A 22,711-nucleotide genomic window follows, 5' to 3' on the forward strand; every position below is an offset into this window, starting at 1 on the left:
CTGCTGCTTCACCATCACAAAAGCATCAAGGAAGACCCAGCATTCTGTTCAGCACAAGTTCCTTTATGCCACAACTGTCATACTTTTCAGATCTAATCTAGTGATCCTGTCCAAGAAGAAAACGTAGTCAGATTTCTTTTTTTAGGATTTATTTATTTATTTGAGAGAGAGGGAGAGAAGCAGACTCCATGCTGAGCGCAGAGCCCCACTCGGGGCTGAGACTATGACCTGAGCCAAAATCAAGAGTCAGCCACTCAACCGACTGAGCCACCTTGGTGCCCCCAGATAGATTTCTTTTTAGTAGATCCATGTAGCAGCCTAGTAATCACTGAGGGTTTTTTTATGTTTATTTAAAACCCTTGAAGCTTTTAATATAGCATCATGGAAATTTTCATTCAATATTTTCATCCTATTTTCAAAGAATTAAAAAAAATCAGAGCAAAATGTGATGCATAGAAAATCTGTTAGCACTAAGATTTGTGAAAATTAAAAATATGAGACTAGCATCTCCTTTCATATAAACTATAGGAGATAAAAGAGAATGGGAAAAGTTATAATCATGTTTCTACAAGTAACCAAAAGAATGCATTGGGGAATCTTTTCCTGGATCTACAGTGATCATGCTGATCTGTCTGACTACTGTCTCTTTATTGAGCACCTGTCATATGTAAGATAGGTGCTGGCATTTTGCATTTATTACCTCTTACAATTCAGCAGACCTGCTGGTTAGGTTTTATTCTTCCCTTTCCAAAGATATAAGGTATTATAAAAGTTAAGCAACTTGCCTCAACTAGTCCTAAGTACTCAAAGTAAAAAAATGCCTTTCAAACATCATGTTGAATACCATGCTTGTTTTAACACAGGAAATCATACAATAGGATATCAACCACTTTACAATTGTTAAACACAATTTAACATAGTTACGATTTTTTGGTAAATATACTTTTTTTGGGTGAAATTGTTACCACCCCCTAAAGAAATCTGAAAACCTTCAAAAGAGGTTATTCTAACTTCCTTTGCTTAGATCTCTGTTTTCCACTAAAGTTACTTGACTTTTTAGGTTATGGCCAGTTTCTTTTCAAGGTTTGAAAAAATAACCAAATCCCACTAGGTAGGAAGATGCTTTTCCTAAGTTTTCTATGTAATGCAATCTCTTTTGAAGATTTCCAGATTTCTTGAATGAGTGGTAACAATTTCACCAAAAAAGTGTCATATGTATCCAAAAGTCATAAAAAGTTTAGCAATTATAAAGTAGTTGATAAAATACTGTATAATTTCTTATGTCAAAACAAGCATAGTATTTTAAAGCATGATGTTTGAGAAGTATATTTACTCACTTTGAGTTAAGTACTTGGGACTAGTTGAGGCAAAGATATGATCACAGGGATTTAATCTGAAAAAGAGAAGCTCAAACAATTCAAACAGGAAAGCTGGAGCAGAGCCATAATTAGCGAGAGAAGAAGGAAAGCGCCCTTTGAGGCTGCTACATGGGGGAGGGAAACACCAGAGAAAAAGATTTGCTTCATAAAGAAATTGTATCACACTGGTAATAATCCTGAAATTAGAACCATCAGCCAGATTAGTGGGTAAAATAACCATAATTAACCCGTAATTATAAATGCACTATTTCAAACAGCCATATGTAAGCCAAGCAGTAGTGAGAATATCAGGAATACACTAGTGATACATTAGGAATGACACGTTTTTCTTTTATCTTTGCTATTTAATTTGGCATTGCTTGATCTATTCATTTCTACACTTGATCTTAGCCAAAAGACTGAGAAGTGACGACTTATTTCTAAAAATTAACCAGACTTATTGTACTTTATATCACAAAAATATTGAAGGTTTTGCATAGCATCAGTCTAAAGTCTGAAGACATTAGTCTTAATTCTGGATTCATCATCAAGAAACTATGTAATTTTAAATAATTCTCTTTAACTCTCCAAACCGTGTTAGGGCATCAGGAGAATTAAGTTTCTGATGGCAGTGTTATTTTCCTGGATCCTATATGCATATATTTTATCTGTAAATATGTGTGTGTGTTACATAAATGTATATGAAATGAAACCAATTCCATTCCCCCTAGAAGGCAGGGACTGACCACAAGCCGATCATGTTGCTTATTATCCATTAGGTTATGTCCAGTCATTCAACTGGTACATGAACATAATGTTTTAAGCCAACATTATTAGCTTTACTTTATAGAAATTCATTAAAGTTCACATGTATAATCCTCAGTATACTCAAGGACACACGAACTATTTGATGTGAACTATTTTTATATTCTGAGAGGCAGTAGAGCCCAGGGAATTCAGTTGCAGCCTGGCTGAGATTAACTCCCAGCTCTGCCACCAACTGACCTTGAGCAAATGACTCCATTTCTATGCCTCAGTTTCCTCATCTGCGAATTAGATAGTGGTGCCCACCTCACATTGTGAGGGTTAAGCAAATTAAACAAATATTAATGCATAAAATACAGACCAGTGTCTGCCATTTGATAAACCCTTGTAATTATCTTCAGAAGTCTGAAGGGTCCCCCGAAGGCTAAGCGGAATGACAGAATCCGTTTTTATTGCAGGTTTTCACTACAGAGATTGCATTGTCAAGGCTGTAGCTGCTGGGGGCGGGGAGAGGGAGGTATAAATTTCAGCAAGACTTGAGTCAAGGAAACAGGGAAAAAGGCTGCTGCCATAATCCAGGCAAGAAATGATGAGGCTTGAACTACACGGCAGGTGGTAGTGGGATTGAGAATAGTGAAAAAAACTGAAGTGTGATACAGAGACCTGGCTCACCATGTGGCTGTGGGAGTTAAAGGACAGACTCACAGAGGACTCCCAGGTTTCAGGCGTGGATGACATTCTCTAAGGCAGGACAGGGAAGAGGACGAGCTCCACAGTCTCCAGCGCCTGCGTACAACCAGGAGGAAATGCCCAGTAAGCAGCCCATGAGAACTCAGGAAGAGCTGGATGGCACAGACCTCAAACTATGCAGCAGACAGTAGCTGAAGTCAAGCAAGTTGATACTTTTCAATGACCAGGCAATCTTCTCTTCTACCCCAGACTAGAACACATCATCTAATGCAGTTCTGAGCATTAAAGGGAAATCATATTGAAGATTTCAACCTTGAAGTTAATTGCAAAGTTTGCTGCAGATGGCTAATGTTTCAAAGGTAAAATCTGTTTTCTAAGTGATCTGGGTAAAAACATGAACACGAGTCCCTGGTGCCACATTTCCCATGACATATTGCAGAACTGCCAATGATAGGCCCTTCCTTGGGCTCCTGGGGACTTAACTTCCCCGGGGAACTATTGTGGTTATTCAACTTAAGACCTTGCAGGAAGAACCACAGTTATTTCTCTCTGGGGTCTTACTCAGAGCAAGCAACATGGAAGTAAGTAGTCACTAAGGAGGAACAAGGAGAAATAAACAAGCTTTTAGCCAAATGTATGAACAATTCATGTTTAAAAAAAAAAAACTGGCCAAAGATTTTACAAAAATTATAAATTAGGGACAGTAACACCACCCTGTTGTGGCTCATAATCTACAAGAGAATGTAGACTGTAAACCCATAGCAGCTTTGCTGTTCCCACCTTAAAGGAAGGTGTGTTTCATTCTATGCTAATTTCTGCCTGTAGTGGTTAAATAAAGACTGTTTCAGGCCAGGAAAACAAAACCAGAAATTAGAACTAGAGTCTAGGCCCGGTTCTGCCAATGCTTATTGTTGTAATCTTGGACCTACCTCCTTTGTGAAACACAGAGATCTCTTCTTTGTCCTAGTGTTGCAGAATTCTGTTATCAAACACAGCATTTAATGAAAGTACCCTTTGAAAAATTATTTCTGAAGGATCTTAAAGTCTTCCTGTCATTCAGGAATAACATTTCTTGCCTCAGAAGGCTCACTGGTCAACATGTTGGAGAAATCAAGGCCTTGTTCCTACTCATAGTCTGTCATTTACTAAATGCCTACTGCATGCTTTAGATGTTTATGAACTTGCTTGAAATATCACAATAACCCCCGTAAAGGCGGTGGGATGTAATCCTTTTTTACAGAAGGGAAGATGGAGGCTTATGCTGGGTGAGTGACTTGGCAAAGGTCACATGGCTGATAAACTGCAGTTTAAGTTGCTTAGACTCAACAACAGGTTACTTTCAGATCAAAAATTGTATTCTGGAAAGAACTCCAGATGGGGAAGACCGAAAACTGAACCATTATCATTTTCCAGTGCCTCACCATCAGAGTGGAGCCAGACAGCAGCCCAGTGAATCTGTGCTCTTCCACAATCTTGTTCTGTCCCTACAGTTCTCCTTCCTAAACCATGAGACAGTCGACATACATACACACCTACTCAGGACCGCTATGTCATCTACATCTTCAAATACTTGGCAAAATCAGATTTCAAAAGACACTTAAAAATGTATTGCAAAATGTACAGCATTTATTCACATACAGACCAAAAGGCACAAATTCTACTAAATAGTTCAACAAAAAAATACAGCTGTCCTCAACTAGTTTTATAAATACTTTCAAAAAGGGGGTAGAAATAAATACAGGATTGGGCCATGTAATATAAAATAGTCATCTCTACATATACTTTGTTTAATTTCTGATTTTTTTAACTCTTCATGCACCTTTTTTTTTTTCAATTTTAGCTGAATGGACACCAAGCTAGGCACATAGTGAAAAATCCTCTGTACAAGGTTACAAATGTAATGACAAGTTTGTCCATTTCAAAATAATTAAGATTTGTACACAACACATAGAACCCTTCATTTCGATTTTGTGTTTATAACCTAACAAATGACATTCCAGGCAACTTTACAAAAGTTTAACTAGCCTACATTTTGACATAATACATTGATCATAATCAAAGATATTTCTTGGTCAGGATGCACAAGGAAAGATAAAGCTTCAAAGAAACGAAACGAAAAAGCAGAGCGAATGGCTCGTCCTGAAGAGAGTGCAAGTGGGTGGGGTGGGTGGGTGCTGCGGACGGCCGCCTCATACAGAGGTCCCAGCAGGACGTGAACTAACTTCCAAAGCTATCATTACACTGTCAGAGAAACCGTGCTCTATACCATTTGCATTTCAAAGCAGGAATAAAAAGTGTGGGCTTTTTATTTTTGTGTTTTGTTTTTGTGTGGGTTTTTATTTTTTGTTTTGTTTTGTTTTGTTTTTTTGGTTCAGCATAACTTGGAACGTTTGAAAGCTTTTCAACCTAAATGTGGGGAAAAAACAGGTAAGGCATTATTTTTGCACAAAACTAGCATTCCTAAATAGTGCAAATGAATCTGGTACCTCTTAAAATGGTGAGAGGTCATATACTTACTAAAATTTAGATTTTCTTTCTATGGCTTGACAAGATTACCCCTCTATATATTCTACTCTCACCCAGAGCTGTTGCTGTGATCAAAAGGTAACTGTAAAAAGTGTCCACCTTCTTCTGTATCCAGCAAAAAGGTTTTTGCTCATATGCAAAAAATCTGATTTTTAAATTATGCTATGAGTGAATGTACACCCTTGGATTCATTAAGAAACTCCTAATATCTGTAGCAACAGCTTATCTGGACAGCAGTCTTTCAAAATGAGCCCCATAGCTCAAAAATAGTCAATCTAAAAACCTGGGTCATTCTTTCCCCTCCCCTGAATTAGCTACTAAAATGTATTCGAAAAGTTAAGACTTGGTTTGAAAATGTCATACATACAATGGGGATGCATCAGATCTACTATTTGATCATCCAATAAAACTTGCATAGCAAGATGGAATTCAATAAGCCTTTTTTGCTGTTGACAATCACCTGGAAGACTTGAAAGGTAACTACAGAACTCAAAGCATCACTCGTTAAGTATCAGAATGTCCCTGCCACATGGAAACAGATGTATAAATGAATCAGGAATCTGAATACTGGTATTAACAAACTAAGGATAATTTAGGGGAAGTTGGGCTTGTTCCAAGTGCCCATAATTCTAAATTTCATTGCTATTTAAACTTTCCTTCTCTTAAGTTTGATTCACAACTACATTGAATTCCAAAGAAAATTAACAGGACCTTAACACTATCCACTGTCTTAATACATACGCACTACAGTGAGTGCAAAAAACAGAACATTTGTACTCAAATTTAATGCTAAATTCATTATTGCTGATAACTTACTAGTTATTGCCATTTGCAATTAGAAAGTCCAAGTTACGAATTGGAGCTTAGAACTCTTGACTCCAGGAAACCTATTACACTTCAGTCTCTTTCCCGTATAACCTTGGTCAAAGGTAAGAGGTTATCGCAACTTATTGCCTTTCTATTGTTTTTAAAATATAACCTATTAGCTTTTTTTTTGCCTTTTTTTTTTTTTTTTTTTTTTTTTTTTTTTTTTTTTTTTTTTGCTTTTCCTTTTTCTTAAGGAATCCGTTCATGCTGGAAGCCCAGATTCCCCAACATATGCACTAGTGGTTGGCTCTGGGAAGTGTGTCACCAGAGTCTGGAAGTTCATCGCTTGAACTTGAATAGCCATTAGTATTGTTGGAAGCCAGATGGCCAGGTATTGCCAAAGGCCAGGGAGATCCCAAGCTGGCCCGAAAGGCAGTTGTTAGGGAGGAGGAAGGTCAAGAGGACTGGTAAAAACGGGACCAACTGCCCTTTCTCACAGTACTTTCTAACGGCTTCACTCTCCACCAGTCCCATACCCACAACACACTCACTCCAGTGCTTCAGGCAAGTGGGACCTTGCTACATGGACCCTAAATTTGCAAGCCGCAGCAGCTCCGCCCTGCCCCTTCAGATCTTCAAGTACTGACCTTTTTCTAAATGCGCTCTTCCCGTGTGCTGTTCTGATTTACACATGAATTCCCTAGAGTTACGGAAGCTTCAGAGCTTGCTGCCTCGGACTACAATGCAAGAAAACAGCCTTGTAGGCCCGAGCATAAATACGACTTCAACATCTGCCACAGTCCTAGAAAGTAAGTTTTATGGGCTATTAAGTGGTGCGTGAGTGTTTCTCAAGAACTGCATCTGATTCCGCATATTCAGGTAACCAAGAGTTTGTGCTTTGGGAAGAATACAGAGGGCAATACAAACTCAGGAGGCTTCCGGAAGCCTTGCCCTCTCTAAAGACTTATTTCATTCATTCTTATTGTAGTGTTTAACTCAGCCTCTAGTCTTAGTGTCTGACGGTTACAATCTACTCTTGTGTTTCCTCAACAAGTTGCAGATAACACACTTCTCACAACAATGATTTATAAAGGACTCTGGAAAAAAAAAAAACTCAATCTGACTTGCAAGTAAATGTGTTTGTGTAGCTCAGGAGTGATGGGTTCTGCCCATCCCCCACGTCAGAGCTCTGGTCTGGCAACTCCACGACAAGCCCGCCGCGCTCCCACGCCATCTCGGTTTCATCAAGAGGCCAAGATGCTTCTCCTGATAATGTCTGTCCTCCGGCTGATGGTGCTGCTGGCGTGCATACATTTCTTTTCTGATGCCTCACTCTCTGAGTCACTCATCTCTACATCAGGGACATACCCGTCGTTCTCACTGTCAGATTTTAATTGGTTTTTTGCCCTTTCCTTGGCTGGAACTCGGCCTAAGCCCAAATAGGGGTAGTCTGAGTGCTGGTGGCAGGCGCCCTCGTGGGCCTCTCCCTGCTGCTGCCGTTCGCCCTTCTTTGGAATCCGGAATCCTCCCCAGTTTTTCACGGGGCTGGCAGGCGTTGTAGGCACTTGGACTGCAGTCTGGTTATAGTTTACTTTGACGAGGGAGCCGTTGCACTTGGGCACCAGCTCCTTCCTCGGGCCAGGCGCTGACTGCCCTGCTCCGGGGGAGGCGGCGGCTCTGGTGTTGTCCAGGTGCCTCTGGGACACGTCTGTGGACCTGAGAGGCTTGTGACTCTGTTTACAAGGTCGGTCCTTTAAGTCTCCCTTACTGAGATCACAATGAAAACGATGGTCTCTTCTGTCCCCAGGGTCTGACATCACCACCCCGTTTTTCTGTTGTGCTGATAGGAGACGTGCTTCTGCAAAGGTCTTTTCAAAACTCAAAAAGCTCTCTGGGACCACCATCCCCTCCCTTCTCGCACACAGGTCCGGCTGCTTCAGGAGGGTTTTGCCTCTACTCCCAGTGCTGTTCTGCAACGGATCTCGCTTATGGGGCTTTTTCAGCGAGTGAACCAAGGAAGTGCCCATTTGCTTCCTGAAGAACGCAGAATGCCACTTCAAGTCCTCTATCTTGGGAGCATCAGGGCCCACAGAAGGGCTGTTAAACAAAAGCATGTTTTCCAGTGAGGAGGACGAGCAGGAAGAAGAAGGCACACCTATGAACATACAACCACAAAGGGAGAAAAATTACAGAAGCAGATCCATAAATATAAAATTCTAGGTCCTTAGCATGGCCCTGTTAATGCAAAATTCCCACCCAACAGGACTACATACAACCACCCAGTCTAAAAAAATTTATACAAAAATATTACCTGCCTTGAGAATCTGCATTCAGTCTGCAGGCTCAATTTAATATGCTCTATTTTCTAAAATAGCTGAAGCTCACCAAAGTTTTCATGAGACCTCTTTCCAAGAAAACCATTTTCCTTCAAACAAAATAAGTGATCTGATTTTCAAAGAGGAATCCACGCAGAATCCTCCTGGTCAAAAGCACTGCCTCTGCCCCTGCACCTGGTTAGGCACCTGCCTCCCCGACAAGACTGAGAGCACCTCAAGGGCAGCAACTGGGGCTTTAAAGTTTCCTTCTCCAGGGGCACCTGGCTGGCATCTGACTCTTGATTGTCAGCTCGGGTCGTGATCTCTGGGTCATGGGATTGAGCCCTGCGTCGGGCTCCACGGTCAGCACCGAGTCTGCTCGAGATTCCCTCTCTCTGCCTCTGCCCCTCCCCCTTGCGTGCTCTCTTGCATTCGCGCTGTGTCTCTCAAATAAATAAATAAATGAAAATCTTTAGAGTTTCTTTTTCCAAAGTAAATATACCCCTGGGGGGCTATGATGAGGATAAATAACTAAATACATGAAATGAGAAAGGTGTTTAAAATCATTCTTGACACATAGTAAATATCTTTTAAAATTATATACAAAGCCTATTTGTGGAATTAAACTGAACTGTCATCCAACGTGAAGAGAAGGTAAAATGGTGTTTTGCAAACATTTTTGCTGCAAATCACAATAACTAAATTTCACAATGTAACCCAGTAAGAGCTCACATTTCATGGAACCATATTAGCCTTCCCCATGTGATGTGGCACTGACACGTCATTTGCTTTTAATGCTGGTGGTGACCCACCGAATTCATCTCACAACCAACTAATGAATCATAACCCTCAGTGTGAAAAACACTGAGTGAATTCATAACACACTGGAGGTTATCACAAGGACCACATTTCTGTAAGAGCCTCCAGGACATCTATAAAGAGCTGTTTTCATGTTCTGTCTCCCATAAGGTATAAACCACAAGGAAAACAAGGCTCTACCAGGCAGGAGCCTGGACGAGACCTCCCTGCTCCACAGATGCGGACACCACACGTGAACAGAGCAGAGCGAGCAGCTCCGAACACGAAAGTGCCAGTGGGTGCCACAGGGGAGGGAGTTCTACAGTCTGCTGGGCCGGGGACACCCGCTTTCTCAAGGATCAAATCTTACGGTCAACCTTCACGCCACACTTCTATTTCTCTTCCACAGTCACCTACTGTGGGAAAGCAAAGGTAAGAGGGACTGACATTTTCTAAACCCCGATTTCCATCTACCTGGGGTCCATGTCTCTGAAAAGTCTCAGACTCATGACCCGGAAGCACTGTCCCCACTGAGGACAAGCTTATCCAGCAGAACGGCCCTGCCCGTTCTCAGCTTCACACACACGTCTAAACCACGGACCCTGACCGACACGTCTGGCCATCTCCTCCTCACCTGGAACCATCTATCTTACAAGACAGGAGATCCACTTGGGGCGTGAGTAAGAACACAACTTAAAGTCTAAAACTGGAAAAACGGTAGGGGGGGGGCCGGCAGGGTTGGCGCATCCTAAAGGGTTTCCACTTCACTCCCTGTGGCAGCCTGCAGAAAGATTAATGTTGCTTTCAACCCATCACACTTAGTATGGTTCCTATCTCAGAGGGGAGGGAGGGTTTGTTTACCTTTTCCGGAAGAGCAGGATTTCATTACAGCTGTGTTACGCAAAACACTTCCTAACCTGGTGAAGAATCTCAATCACTTAACCCAAGTAAAAACCTCAGCCATGAAATGCAAAAAGCTGCCAGCAATATCCATGAAAAATGACTCCTACGTGAAATCAGATGAAAATGCTCTTTACAGCTTATTTTTAGGAGTAATCATTCATTACAGAACAACCTCACAAGAGTCACAGAAAGCCCGCCAATGGCCCAACGCGCATTGGCGGCCCCGCTCAGCGGCAGCACTGGGGCTGGCGGCTCTGTGGGCGGCCTCGCCCGTGGGCTGGTGACAGAGGCCACAAAGGCAAAGGATGAAACAGGTCCGTTTACTTGCACTCAAGTAGGAATAACGAATGAAAGTTCACTTGAAACAATCTGAATCAAACTGCTTGCTTTCACTTCTGAACCCTACTTACAAAAATTTAAGTTTTACAACTGTAAACTCTAGCTAATGATACATCTGGAAAATATTTCTTCTCAGGAAGAAAATACCTAAGGTAACATTAGTAAGTTAATGCCATTAGAATTAACTATGTAACACCTCAAGAATATCATTCAAAACTCCCTAAAGCTTGTTTCTCTTTGTTCAGCTGACCAATTGATGTCTAGTTCCATACATCTGGTTAGTTTTAGGTAAACCAGAATTTGGATTCCAATGTAACAGGTTATAACCACTTCTCTGTTGTTTCTATGTGTCAGTCATCTACAGAGACAAAAAGCCACAGAAGCAGGAAAAGGAGGCCTTCTGTGACCACACAAGGCACACGCCGCCCGGGGCAGGGCAGGGCTGCAGAGACTGGCTCCCGAAGACCCGAGACCTGCCCGCTCCACTCAGCAGATCTTCTTCCCTAAGAGCCTCCCGATGCCTGCTGTGCAGGATTCACACTCACAGAATGTCGGTGCTCAGAGACCCGAGAGAGGTCGGGATTCTGAACCCAGCCCCCTCTTACAGATCAAGAGTCCCAGAGAGGTTCAAGGACTTGCCCTACTGTGCACCCCACCTCCAAGTAACGGATGTGCTCTCCAGAACGGAGGAAGTATGTAGCTTAGTTTCATTTTTCACTCTGCCTAGCCCAGAGCAATGTAAAAGAGAAGGCACTAAATAAATACTTGGTGCTGAATCTCAAAAATATCCACACTTCCACCTACACCAAAACGTCCACTGTGAATGTTATCTCAACATGGATGTGTGCCTTAAGTACACGGTCTTAACATAGCTTATTTACCGCACGTTAGAGGTAGATCCAAAGACTAGATAATCTGTAAGTCTCTGTAGGTATCCCCATGACACTTTACATTTATCAAGTGCTTTGCAACACACTAGAGAAGTTGCTGTTTCATTCGAGTCTCACAAGAGCTCCCAGTAGGAAGCCTGAGAGATCATCCTCATGTTACACAGGAGGAAATGGGGGAGGCTCCGAAAACTTGGGCTTGCTTGTGTTGGGTCTGTAAGTAGGGGATATAGGATTCAACCCCTATTTGAGGTCAAATTCAAAGCCCTTTTCCCTATACCGTGATGCTTCAGATGCCCAAAGATTTTCTTTGAATAGGAAAGTCTGTGCTTCTCAGATTTCTCCTGTAGCATACATAAAAGAAAATTAAAGAAACTATTATTTTTTTCCTTCCCAGAACGTGAAGGCTTACAAACCCCTGCACTATTGTTTGACCTACAAGAGCTTAATGCATACCTGAAACTCTTTCTTGCTCCAAGAGCTTAGTGTAAAGATTGAATATCTGTTCCTGGACTTTGCACACAGACCGCTTAATCTTTTCCCTGCGGGTCACCATGTAAGTGAGGTTCCGAACCTAGAACGTAGAGAATAAAGACGCTAAGTAAGCAACACATCATAATGGTACTTTGGTGTTTTTTTTCTTTACCCGAGATCGTGTCCTACTAGGGCCGTGAGTGACATCTGAAATCAAGAGGTACTTCAACATTTTATCCAATCTCTAAACTACTTTTGGGCTGCTAACTAGGATTCCACACACACCCCTCCATGGAGGCAGCAGCAACATGGAAGAGAGATGGGAGGGGGACCTCAAACGAAAGCCCTGCCTCCTCCACCACACCCAGCCTGAGGCTCATCCCAGCAGAGAAGACCACTGGGGTCCAACTCCAGACATGCCACCTCTTGCCCAAGGACTCTGCTTACCACCCCTCCGTAGCCGCTGCCCATGAATTCTATGATGGAAGGCCTTCGAGCAGTTCAGAAGCCACTTTATCAAGCAGCTCCTGAGGATGGAATTAGGGAAGCACAGTGTCAAGGGCCATCAGAGGAGCACCCCTCCCCCACCCCCCGCCCAAAATTATCCCTGCACCGAGCCCACCAGAGGACCAAATGGGCACCAAGAATCCAAGGAAACTTCTTTGTCAACTGGACAGTATCTGAAATGCGTGGAGCTCACCGGTAGCTAATGTGTTCCTCTAGGATGTAAAGCTAGGAAGTCTCCTCGCTCTGCCATTGCTGTGCTGTCAACATCTCAAGTCCAACTCCCTGTATCACCCCCCTCAACCGCCACTGCCCTCTTCCACATTCATTTGTAAGTAACTAAAAAGACCCAAGTGCTAAGAGCTCAACCTTGTATCTGACTGCAGTCACTGGGGACCCCACGTATATGCCCACTAACCAATACTAACTCATCGACCCCTAAATTTGTTCCCCATTTTTAAAGCCACCTGTGACCAGTTGATACGAAAACAAACTAGTCAATAAGTGCCCTTAAATCCTCAGTCCCCAAACCTACTGGGAAACCAGACTAGATTGCACACGCCTGAAAACACAAATGTCAAATGCAACACCCCAGAGCTACAATTAAAACTCTCCGCAAGATGAAGACCCAGAGCCCCGGAACAGCTCAGCAGTGGGAGTACAGGGCCTCCGTCCCAGGCATGACGACACTCCCCTCAAAACGTTTCCTGAGGCGCGGGCAACCCCTTTCCCTGCCACCTCGACCATACAAGCTGACGGGTCCCCGACCTCTTACGTAAGGAAGGATGGCAACGAGCCCCCCACACAGGACTCTGCACTTTTGGCTTCTGTGCAAGCACCTCCCCTAAGGTTTCCAGTCCTTTCTGAACCCTAAGCGTTCCAGCCCTTCTCCCCTGTGTTCACAGCTGTCTTGTCTGCAAGAGGACAGGAGGCATAGACAAGAACGGGCTGGGGGCTGGCTCACACATTTGCATCGTGGTGGAGTTTCCGGGCCTAACGCAGGAGCACCCAGTCAGGCTTCTGCTGACCTTCATCAACTCGCCAACTACTTCGGATCCTCCTAACAGCTCTTCCTGATGTATAGACATGTGTGCGCTTGTGTGTGTAATCTTGGAATTAAAGAATTGAGAAGAAAATCACTCTCCCTGTCTCAGAGTAAATACTATTTTGGTGTAATTCACCCTGGCTAGAGCCTGTTCTGACAGCCTCAGAGCTCCGGGCCAGGAAGAAGATGTCCTTTATAAAAATCCGGACCAATTTGGGGATGAAGTGGCTCACAGGCTATTGTCTTTGATAAGTATTGTTCCACGGGGGGGCGGGGGGGGGGGAGAGGCTTAAAGTGAAAGCTCAGGAAGAGGAAGAGGCAAGACCTAGATCTGTATCGCAGATTAAAAACTTTTGGCCAACGGTTTTTACATCAAGGAATCTGACTTCTGGAAATAGGAAATAGAAACAAATTCTGACCTCCTAGGAGCAGATGAGGTTATTACTCTATTCAAGTCAGATGTACAGCCAAGATACTTAGATCTCTCTGACTTGAAAGTATCCATGAAAACAGAAACTAGGAAAACCAGGGTACCTGAACTTTGCATACTATTTAAATTTAATTCTGATAGCTTCAACCACTATCCCCAGGAAAGGCTCCCACAATGGCCGCTAGGTGGGAAAATTCCACTTCTGTTCCCCCCGTGATCTCTGATGAGAAACCTCTACCTGTAACCCCAAAAAGCTAAGGCCAGGGTGGATTTTCATTGGGACAAATCAACCCCTGAATAACCCAGGCCCGGCTGACCACATTTAGACTAGTGAGTGCCCTAAACCTTCCCTCCTTTATGCACAAAGCACTCCTCACAGGACAACTTCCACCAGCAGCCCCGGCTGTGCCTGGGGGCTTGACCCTGGAAACAGGCCCTGCTCGGCCCTTCCCTTGCGCCGCTCAACCAAACGTCCTCCCCTGCTTCATCCTCTCCGAGCTGCCAGCAAGGAGTTACCAGAAAAAGAAGTTCATGGGTGCACTCTCACACCATGCTAAACCAGTCAGGCTTTCCCCAAAAGCAGTGATTCTCAAACACACATGGGACCCCTCAAACACAGAATGCTGGCCACTAACCCCCCGTCCCAGCTTCTGGAGTCGGAGGTGGGGTCCAAAACTTGGCACTTCTGTTAAGTTTCCAGGTACTGCTGCTGCTGCTGATTGGGGCCCACACTCCGAGAACCACTGTCCTCAGGAATTCAAGAATGGCCTCAAGGGGTTTTCCTGAATCCCAAACACTGTTCGCACACTAGAGCTCAACATGCCTTTTGTTCAGGGACAACTGTAGCCTCCATCAGATTCTCAGTGGTAACCGTTCCACTGAGTGGTGAGTAGGACAGTCTCCCACGAGCTGGCCCTCTCGATGAGCTAGCCACACGTGCAGAGGGGGCAGGTCTTTGAGTAAGTTCTCACTTGCAGAACTGTTCACTGCATCTTGTAAAAGACAACGTCTAGGGGAAAAGGATCCCACCAGAGTGAAATGGCGGCCCTGGGAACTTGACCTAGCCATGGACTACACATCAGCAATTGTGTCTTCTTAAAGATGGGGGTTCCCAAACCCTCCTAAAATGCACTCCTGCCACCTAACTTTCCCATCCAGAACTGTACCCAGGTGTGGAATGCCCCGAGGTGTGTATTTCCAAGAAAGCTATTAACCTTATCGTTCATCAGTTGTTCGCATTTCTAATGAAGGCTACTCATTTGTCAGTTTAGGATTGACCACAGCCTTGATTATAATCCCGTGTATTCACGGCTTCTGCATACCTGCTATGAACTACTACTGTGTTTATTAGCAGAACTCTTAATTGAAAGACAACGTAATTTATGATTTGTTCCGGTCACCCCTGCCCTGACGAACCTTTGGCCTGACATACTTACTGTCTATAATTACAAAGCACCGTGCAGCTCTCAGGGGCACAGCAAAGATTGCAATGGTTTTTAAAGCCACCACCATCGCGGGCCTCACGGCAAATTCTGAAAAACTTTTTGTTTTTCCATTATAATAAGCCCACTTTAAACTGACACTAAATTCCCTAAAATCTCTTAGGCTTTTAATAAAATAAATGTAAGTAATGCCACACACACACAAAAATCCTGATTTATTCCCTGTTTCTCGTACATCATTGGTATCATTCTACTTAAAAACCAACAGTGATGACTCCAAAAAAATGTTTAGAATTTAATTGTAAATGCGTGTTAATCTGAGTAACTGAAGTACAGAAAAGAGTTAGTACACCACAAGCATTTTCTACACTTTTATTCTGTGGTGATCGTGAGACAAACACAGTCCAAACATTTAGACTTCTCGTCCTCCCTCCTGAGGACTATCTGACTCCATAGCTCATGCACCCCCACGTACAGCGGTCGTCAGGCTGGGAATAATGGCTTCTCACCAGGATTCCAGTTTATCCTTCTGAATCCCTTTCTCCTCTCTGAACAAAACTGCCACACATACATGTGGTTGAGGCGAGGTCTTCTTTACACTCACCACCAGGGGGGGTACGGCAGCACAGAGCCTCACAAACCCTCCTCCCGCCTGCCTCCGCCTGAATCTGGAATCCATCGGAACCGGGCAGGGAGGGGGTGGCACAACATGCTGGCCCTCGGGCACTCGGGTCTCATACTAAAAGGATCTCTAATGATCACTTAATACTTCCGCTCCTATGCCATCTTTAGCAGGGCCACGCAGGTCTCTGTGAGAGCTGGATCTTTCGGCTTTAATATTCCTCCAATTTATCCCTATTCTTGACCTACACTCTCCTTTCAAATCATCTCCCAGGCAGGTGAATCACTCCCTGCTAGTAAGTGAGGTGCTTGGGGGCAATGCGTTAACGGTTTCAGGCCACTTGGGTGCCTTTCAGTGCAGGAAGCTTCAGGCCAGAGAGCTTGGGGCCCAGCTCCCGTGCACTAATGAATTTAATCGTAGCTGGCAGTCAGGGAGTTGACGCAGAGGTGCTCTAGGACGCATCCCCAATTAGCAACCTCAGTCAGAAACTACCTACAGGGAACAGGAGGCCCTGGAGGGAAGACAGCCCACTCCTAATTATTCCTGCAGCAGGAAGGGAGGTCCAGACTGGCACTCCAAAGGTAACGGAGAGCTGGCGGGGCACAAAGCAGCCAAGAGTTGAAGGAAGTGCCATCAGCCGAGGCTCCAGGCAGCCAACAGCCACTACGTCCACAAGCCAGTCGTGGGCTCAAGTAGTGTACTGAGCATTACTCGGGGCCCCTCAGATCAGGCAGCCCGATGCGCCGGCGAGCCCGCCCCACCCCCGCACGGACACGCGTGGACAGGGACACACGAGCACACACGCACAGTATATATACTCTGCCTCAGTGATGACTTAGCACCTCACTGCCAGGAGAACCTTCGGGAACAGATCCACAATGTGTATGTTAAGGTCACGCACACACATCGGCACCCGCTGCCTGCTCTCCCCCGGGGCGGCACCAGGAGCGTCCCTGTGAATTAGCCAAGAAGCGAAGGTGCGCCAGAGGGGCAGTGCTTGGCTCTCCTTGATGAGCCCGTCAGCAGCACCCAGTGTTAGCCCAGGTTTGAACGAGAGAGCTTCCTACTTCTGGCTGCCCCCACCATGAATCAAATCCACCTGGTCTAACTCCGTCTGCAAACAATTCCGAGCCAATCCCTGGGTCATCTTCCTGGGGCTCAGTTCCCTCTAGTACTGGAATGAAGGGGGAAGGGGACACACCCCATTTGATCTTACAGAACAACAACAAGGATTAGTGGGAAAGTGTTTTAAAAATAAATCACAGAGAAGCTCCCCACCCTGTGGCAGTCTCACACATATGTACAAGGAGTTGGCCAGCCCGTAAATATATTTAACCGACACCACCTCATGCTGCAGTGTGTACAAGGGTCTGCGAGTGAAGGAACTGGCTACCATTCCTTGCTCTGGGCAAGCAGCCGCCTCTTTGCAATCTTCTTTGCTAAGTCACTACAAGGTGTCAGTGTCAATCATTACCCTCTCCAGGTCCTGCCGCAGATGAGTGAACAGCTGCAGCCTCCTAAACAAGACATCCTGCTCCCGCTTCGCTAGATTGTCCTCTTCGTCTTTCTTTGGAGTGATCAAGGGCTTGTTGAAGTTGACCTTCCTCTTCAACTTCCAGTACTGGTACAGGAAATCCACTACTTCCTCGGGCAGCCGCAGGGCCCTGGCAACATCCAGCAGGTTGACGAAGGTGTAGAACTCATCTTCCAGCTGCTGCAGCTTCTGCTTGCGAACACTCACCCGGTGGGCCTCCTCCTGATTCTGCTCAAGGCTGGCAAACGGCTCCAGCGGATTCCGAGGGGAACACTCAGAAGCCCCATTCTCCTGCGTGGCCCCTTCACCGAGGCTCTCCTCGGGTTTTCTATGTGAGCTGTGCTTCGGGCAGTAGGACTTGAACTTGACTTCATCGTTCTCCGCCAAGATGGTCTTCATCTCCAGGCCCCGGTCGAAAGCACAGGTCACGTGGAAGGCCGTGCGGCAATTCTTCACAGAGCACTGGAAAGGATACAGAGAATGAGAGAAAAGACGGTTATGGAGTGACAGTGTGGCTGAAGGCCCTCCATGCTAGGCACCCTCTTCACATACAGGTGCAGGAAGAGGGGCACTTCAAACACATGCCAGGAGAGGGCGCTCTACCTGGGTTAACCCTGGCATGTCTAGTCCAGTCTTAAATAAGGTAAGGCTTATTTAAGGGAACTCTTTCAATAAAAGGATTCATAAACCAAACCATCACTTTCTTAGAAAAGTAACTGCATCCAAAACGCCTCTTAAAGCAGACACAATGACGACAAAAGACACATGTAGACAAAGGCGGTCTGGCACACAGATTATACTACAAGGAACATGTGCTCTATATGCAGAGTAAACTGAGGAATTGGTTTTCCTAGATTTGAACTCTTTAAAGTGCTTATATAGGGGCGCCTGGGTGGCTCAGGTGGTTAAGCATCTGCTTTCAGGTCAGACCATGATCCCAGGGTCCTGGGATTGAGCCCCGCATCGGGATCCCTGCTCAGCGAGGAGTCTGCTTCTCCCTCTCCCTCTGCCGCTCCCCCTACTCGTGCTCTCGTTCTCTGACAAATAAATAAAATCTTTAAAAAAAATTTTTTTTTAAGTGCTTATATAAAAAGCTTGAAAAGAATCTCTTCAGGAAAAATAACTACTAGTCAGAGTTTCTCAAGGAACGTGAATCCTCACGCTTACTTCCAGCCAGGAAGAGCCCTACATGAGTGGGAAAATAAATGGTACATTTCTTCCAAGCAGCCAAGGGCTGCTCAAGTCTGAGGAGAGTGAATAGAAAACTCCTGGAAGAGTAAGAAAGAACAGGAAAAAGGAGAATCCAGCACAGGAAGGGGGATGGGAAAAGGTCTCCTCACTGGTGAAAGAAGTTCCACCAGATGCGGAAGGCTTCCGGGGCCAGGGGTGGCCCAGCACCACACGGGACTAACTGCAGAGCAACAGCACAACTGTGAAGGACCCGCTTCCTGGTGGGTCAAAGGGAGGTCGTCCTAGAGACTAGGCACCACCCCGCTGCGCCTTCCTCCTCACTGAACACCTTCCCTCTCACTGCCTGATCAAGGCGACAATTAGAGCCTTGATGTAGGTGGCAAGCCAGAAGGCTAGCAGGAGAAAACTCATTAACTTCTCCCCATCTGATCTTGCTGAGTAAATCCCTGGAAGGAGATTCCTTGCAGTGACTGAAGCCAGTCCCTTAAAAGCAACACTGTATTTGTGTGAGGCCAAGTGACCCCCGGGCACATCAGGACTGCAGAGAGGAGCAGAACCCAGTGGCCCCAGGCCAGCTGAAAAGCTTAATTAAACTTATTCAACAGACCCTGAATCCCATAACCACAAATGACAGAGGCTGGAGTTGGGGCTTTTTCCCCTAATCATTTCAGTATTTAAGAGATGACTCACTGCCAGCCGTGATTTCTTCCATTTTTATAAAGTCTCTTTTACCCAGAAGTACAGAAAATCCAGCTCCCTTCACCAATCCCCCCATTACAAACACTTAAGGCACATGAACTCACATAAATCTCTTAATTTTACCTATAAATAATCTCAATTCCAAGAAATGTGTGACATCAGCTTTAGCGGCAGGCAGAACACACACACACACCTGGCCACTATCATTAAAAGACAAAGTGCTCCTCCCTTTTAGCACACGGCCAAGTGGGAAGAAAAAGTAGGAACAGATGACTGTGACACTCTCTGGATTTGGCTTAAACTACACCTAACCCAAACGCTCCAACCTTACAGAGGAATGAACTGCAGCAGAATATTTATACAGGACTTTGTAAAAGCGCCAAATGGCCTTCCTTTGGGTTTTCCTATTCAGGTTGACTCAGCAAACAGATGTTACAGAAACATAAACCAGAGCCTTCACAGCTGCAGACATTTCAGAGAGGAATTCTTTAATAAAATCAATCTATTCTGTGAAGATATGAAAAATCATCAACCTTACTTGGCCTCTTAGACTCCTTCAAATTAATGTTCTGGGAAAAGAGGTCAGTGGCAACAAAAAAAAGTCATTTTACCATTCTCTCTTCAAAAGAGAAACAGAAGATCTCATTCACCCACCTCTCACAAACATCAGTTCAGGACCAGGATTGGTGTACTCAGGAAAGGGCATAAATTCCTACCCGCAGAACATCAGGTAACATGGAAGAAATAACTTCCATTTCCCTCAGTCTCCCTCAGCTTGTGTCCTGCAAGTGCTCACATGGGTAGGTCTACGCAGAAACGCACTCGCAGGGCTCTAATGCTTGTTTTTAATTCTGAGGCTTTTAAAAAAATTTCTCTTCCATTCTTTCCCAAAAGGCCAGAGGGTTTTGCCATGTTTTAGTTTTAAACTGATTCTATTCACACGCAAAACCCTGCACTATGTTCAAGATCTGTAGCCAAACCCCACCAGCTATCTTATGCCTCACCCTCTGAATATGTTACATTTTGGATTCTTGAACTCCAGTGGAGGTGATAATGAAGAAAAGTAGAAATACCAGGTTTACAAAATGAAAAATTTTAAAAACCTCCGGTCAGTGGATAACTTTACTGAAAGAAGTATTATTAGCCAAAACAGAAAATGATTTTGCCCAACGAGGTCATTTCCTTAAAACCTAAGCCTGGCAGTTCGTATCTGTGCCGATCTGTTGTGTTTCCTGCCCAATGAGAAGCCGCTCCAAAACAGCGCCTCTGCTCTCAGCATGTGTGGCGGAGACTGAAGACCAGCCTGTGGCCCTGACGTGGGACCTCCCGGGAAGAGCTGCACTCGGCCAGCTCTTTAGGGCCAACGTCCGCCACAAACGGCATTTGAAACCTTGGTGAACGGAACAGCATCACGGTGAGGCCTGGAACCAACCTCTGGAGCACAAAGGTTGAGAAAACCTGCAAAACCAGCACATCATTTACATTCCCTCCATAATTCTACCTACCTAATGATTTTCTACATCTGTGTGTGTGGACGCAAAAACCGCAGGCCCGGTTTTCACACAGCAGCACCCCCCGTCCCACACGTGGTGCCACGACGCATCAAGATATCCAACCTGCATGCAGAGAGCAGCCTCTGCAAACAACACTTGGTGCGGCACCTCGTGGGTGTCCGTCCACCCGGCTGGCGCTCCGAGGACTCTCTTCCAGCAAACACAAAGGTATCGGCACACCGAGCGGACTTCGAACAGCGCCCAGCTAAGGTCTTGCAGGGTCGGGAGGCAGCCACAGAGGCGGCTCTGCCACCGGCCCTGCAAGTGCAGGAGGCAGGGTGGCCACGGCGCCAGGGTCGAGACTGGTGCGTCCCGGAAGGTGTTCGCCTGTGGGAAGAGCTGCAGCGCCGGCTTGGGGCAGGAAGGCAGAAACCAGAGACAAACTGGACCTGCCTCACAGCTCAGGCGGCCTTCCGAGGTGCTCTGTGATTGTTACAGCTGGGGCTCCGGTTACACTGGATACAATCCACCAGCTAAAGGTGTTTGCACTGGGCTCGAATCATTCCTCAGCAGCCTCAGAAGACCTGTGAGAACCTTGATCCTAGACCCATCCCCAAATCCCCTGACCATTCACAGAGCCCTCCCTCATCCAGCCCGCAAACAGAGAAAGAAAATGACGCCATTATGACCAAGCGGATTACCTGTATGGAGGCCCCAAACTTCTCATTGCAGAGACTACACACCAGCGCCCACCGACTGCTGGGGATGTGAGACACCTTCGTGATGGGCTCCATCTTCTCGGGGCTGCCGATGCTCACCTAGAGGCCCAAGGAATAGCAAGACAAGGCGGCAGAGACCATCAGACAAGCAAGAGCTGAGCACGGACAGCAGCAACCTATTTTCCTACAGACCTCCTGCCAGCCGGTGGCAAGGGGCATGCATGCACTCTCCTAGGGCAGGAAAACCCCTACTTTCAAGCATCTGGACAAGTGCAGGGGCCAGCTCTGGGCCAGCGGAAGTAGAGAACCCAGAGCCCAGTCGCCATGCTCCATGCCTTCCATGCATCGGGGGCGGGGGGTCCTGTTGATAAACACACTCAGATAACTGGTAACAGTCATTTCTCACCTGAGTGTTGGGCAGCAAAGATGGGTCTGTATCAACACAATGCAATCTACTAGGCCTCTGGCCCACAACGAAGTGGTCAAGACCAAATAGCCTTCTTAAATATATTTAAATAGTTTGGGAACAATGAAGTAAATATATACTAATTTTAGTATCTCCCTCAGTGAAGAAAACCGTTCTCTTCAGTCAGAAAACATTACTACATTCAAAGTGGAAAATTCCCAAGATAAATAAGGCATCCTGTCTGCATTCAGCCTGGATCACTGAACTGTATCCCTGTTAATACCAAACCATGAGATCCGGTGCTACCAAGACTCCAATCCAAATCATTCCCAGATAATTTTCCTCGGGAGGAAAAATGCACCAAAATCACACACCAAAAAAAATGCTTGAAATTTGAATCACAAATGATAGTCTCATAGTGAGCCATGCAAATTAAATTAGTCAAGGTCTGGACTTGAAATAAATTAGACCAGACCTGAAATTAGAAAGAAAATCACAAAAATGTGACTTAAGGCAGTGGTTCTTTAACCACCCTAGTGCTGCACGGACGGCTCACCAGGCCCAGGGACTTAGGGCTGACCCCTGGGGAAGGCCAGAGCGAGGCCGTGGCTGTCAGCGCCGCAGGCCCACTCCCGGGAGCGCGCGTCAGCAGTGGGGGATTAGCTGGGACACAGTTCTGAAGCGAAGTTTGAACACAACCACCTGAGAGTCCAACTCACTGCTACTCCCAGTTAACACTCCCACAAATTTATATACCACGTCAA

The 22,711-nt window shown here is 45.4% G+C and overlaps 1 protein-coding gene across 1 annotated transcript in view; it reads right to left on the reverse strand.

The window, feature by feature from the left end:
* Positions 1-4,423: 4,423 nt before the first annotated feature.
* The window catches only part of JADE1 (jade family PHD finger 1), a 60,010-nt gene continuing 41,722 nt past the window's right edge, over positions 4,424-22,711 (reverse strand). The window contains exons 8-11 of the mRNA XM_021681503.2: positions 21,524-21,640; positions 17,380-17,901; positions 11,845-11,962; positions 4,424-8,301 (exon numbers count right to left, since the gene is read on the reverse strand). Of these exons, the coding sequence (XP_021537178.1) occupies positions 7,391-8,301; positions 11,845-11,962; positions 17,380-17,901; positions 21,524-21,640 (1,668 nt within the window). The 3' untranslated portion in view covers positions 4,424-7,390. The remainder of the gene's footprint in view (positions 8,302-11,844; positions 11,963-17,379; positions 17,902-21,523; positions 21,641-22,711) is intronic.

Source organism: Neomonachus schauinslandi, chromosome 2 (genome assembly GCF_002201575.2).
Source record: "Neomonachus schauinslandi chromosome 2, ASM220157v2, whole genome shotgun sequence".
NCBI lineage: Eukaryota > Metazoa > Chordata > Mammalia > Carnivora > Phocidae > Neomonachus > Neomonachus schauinslandi.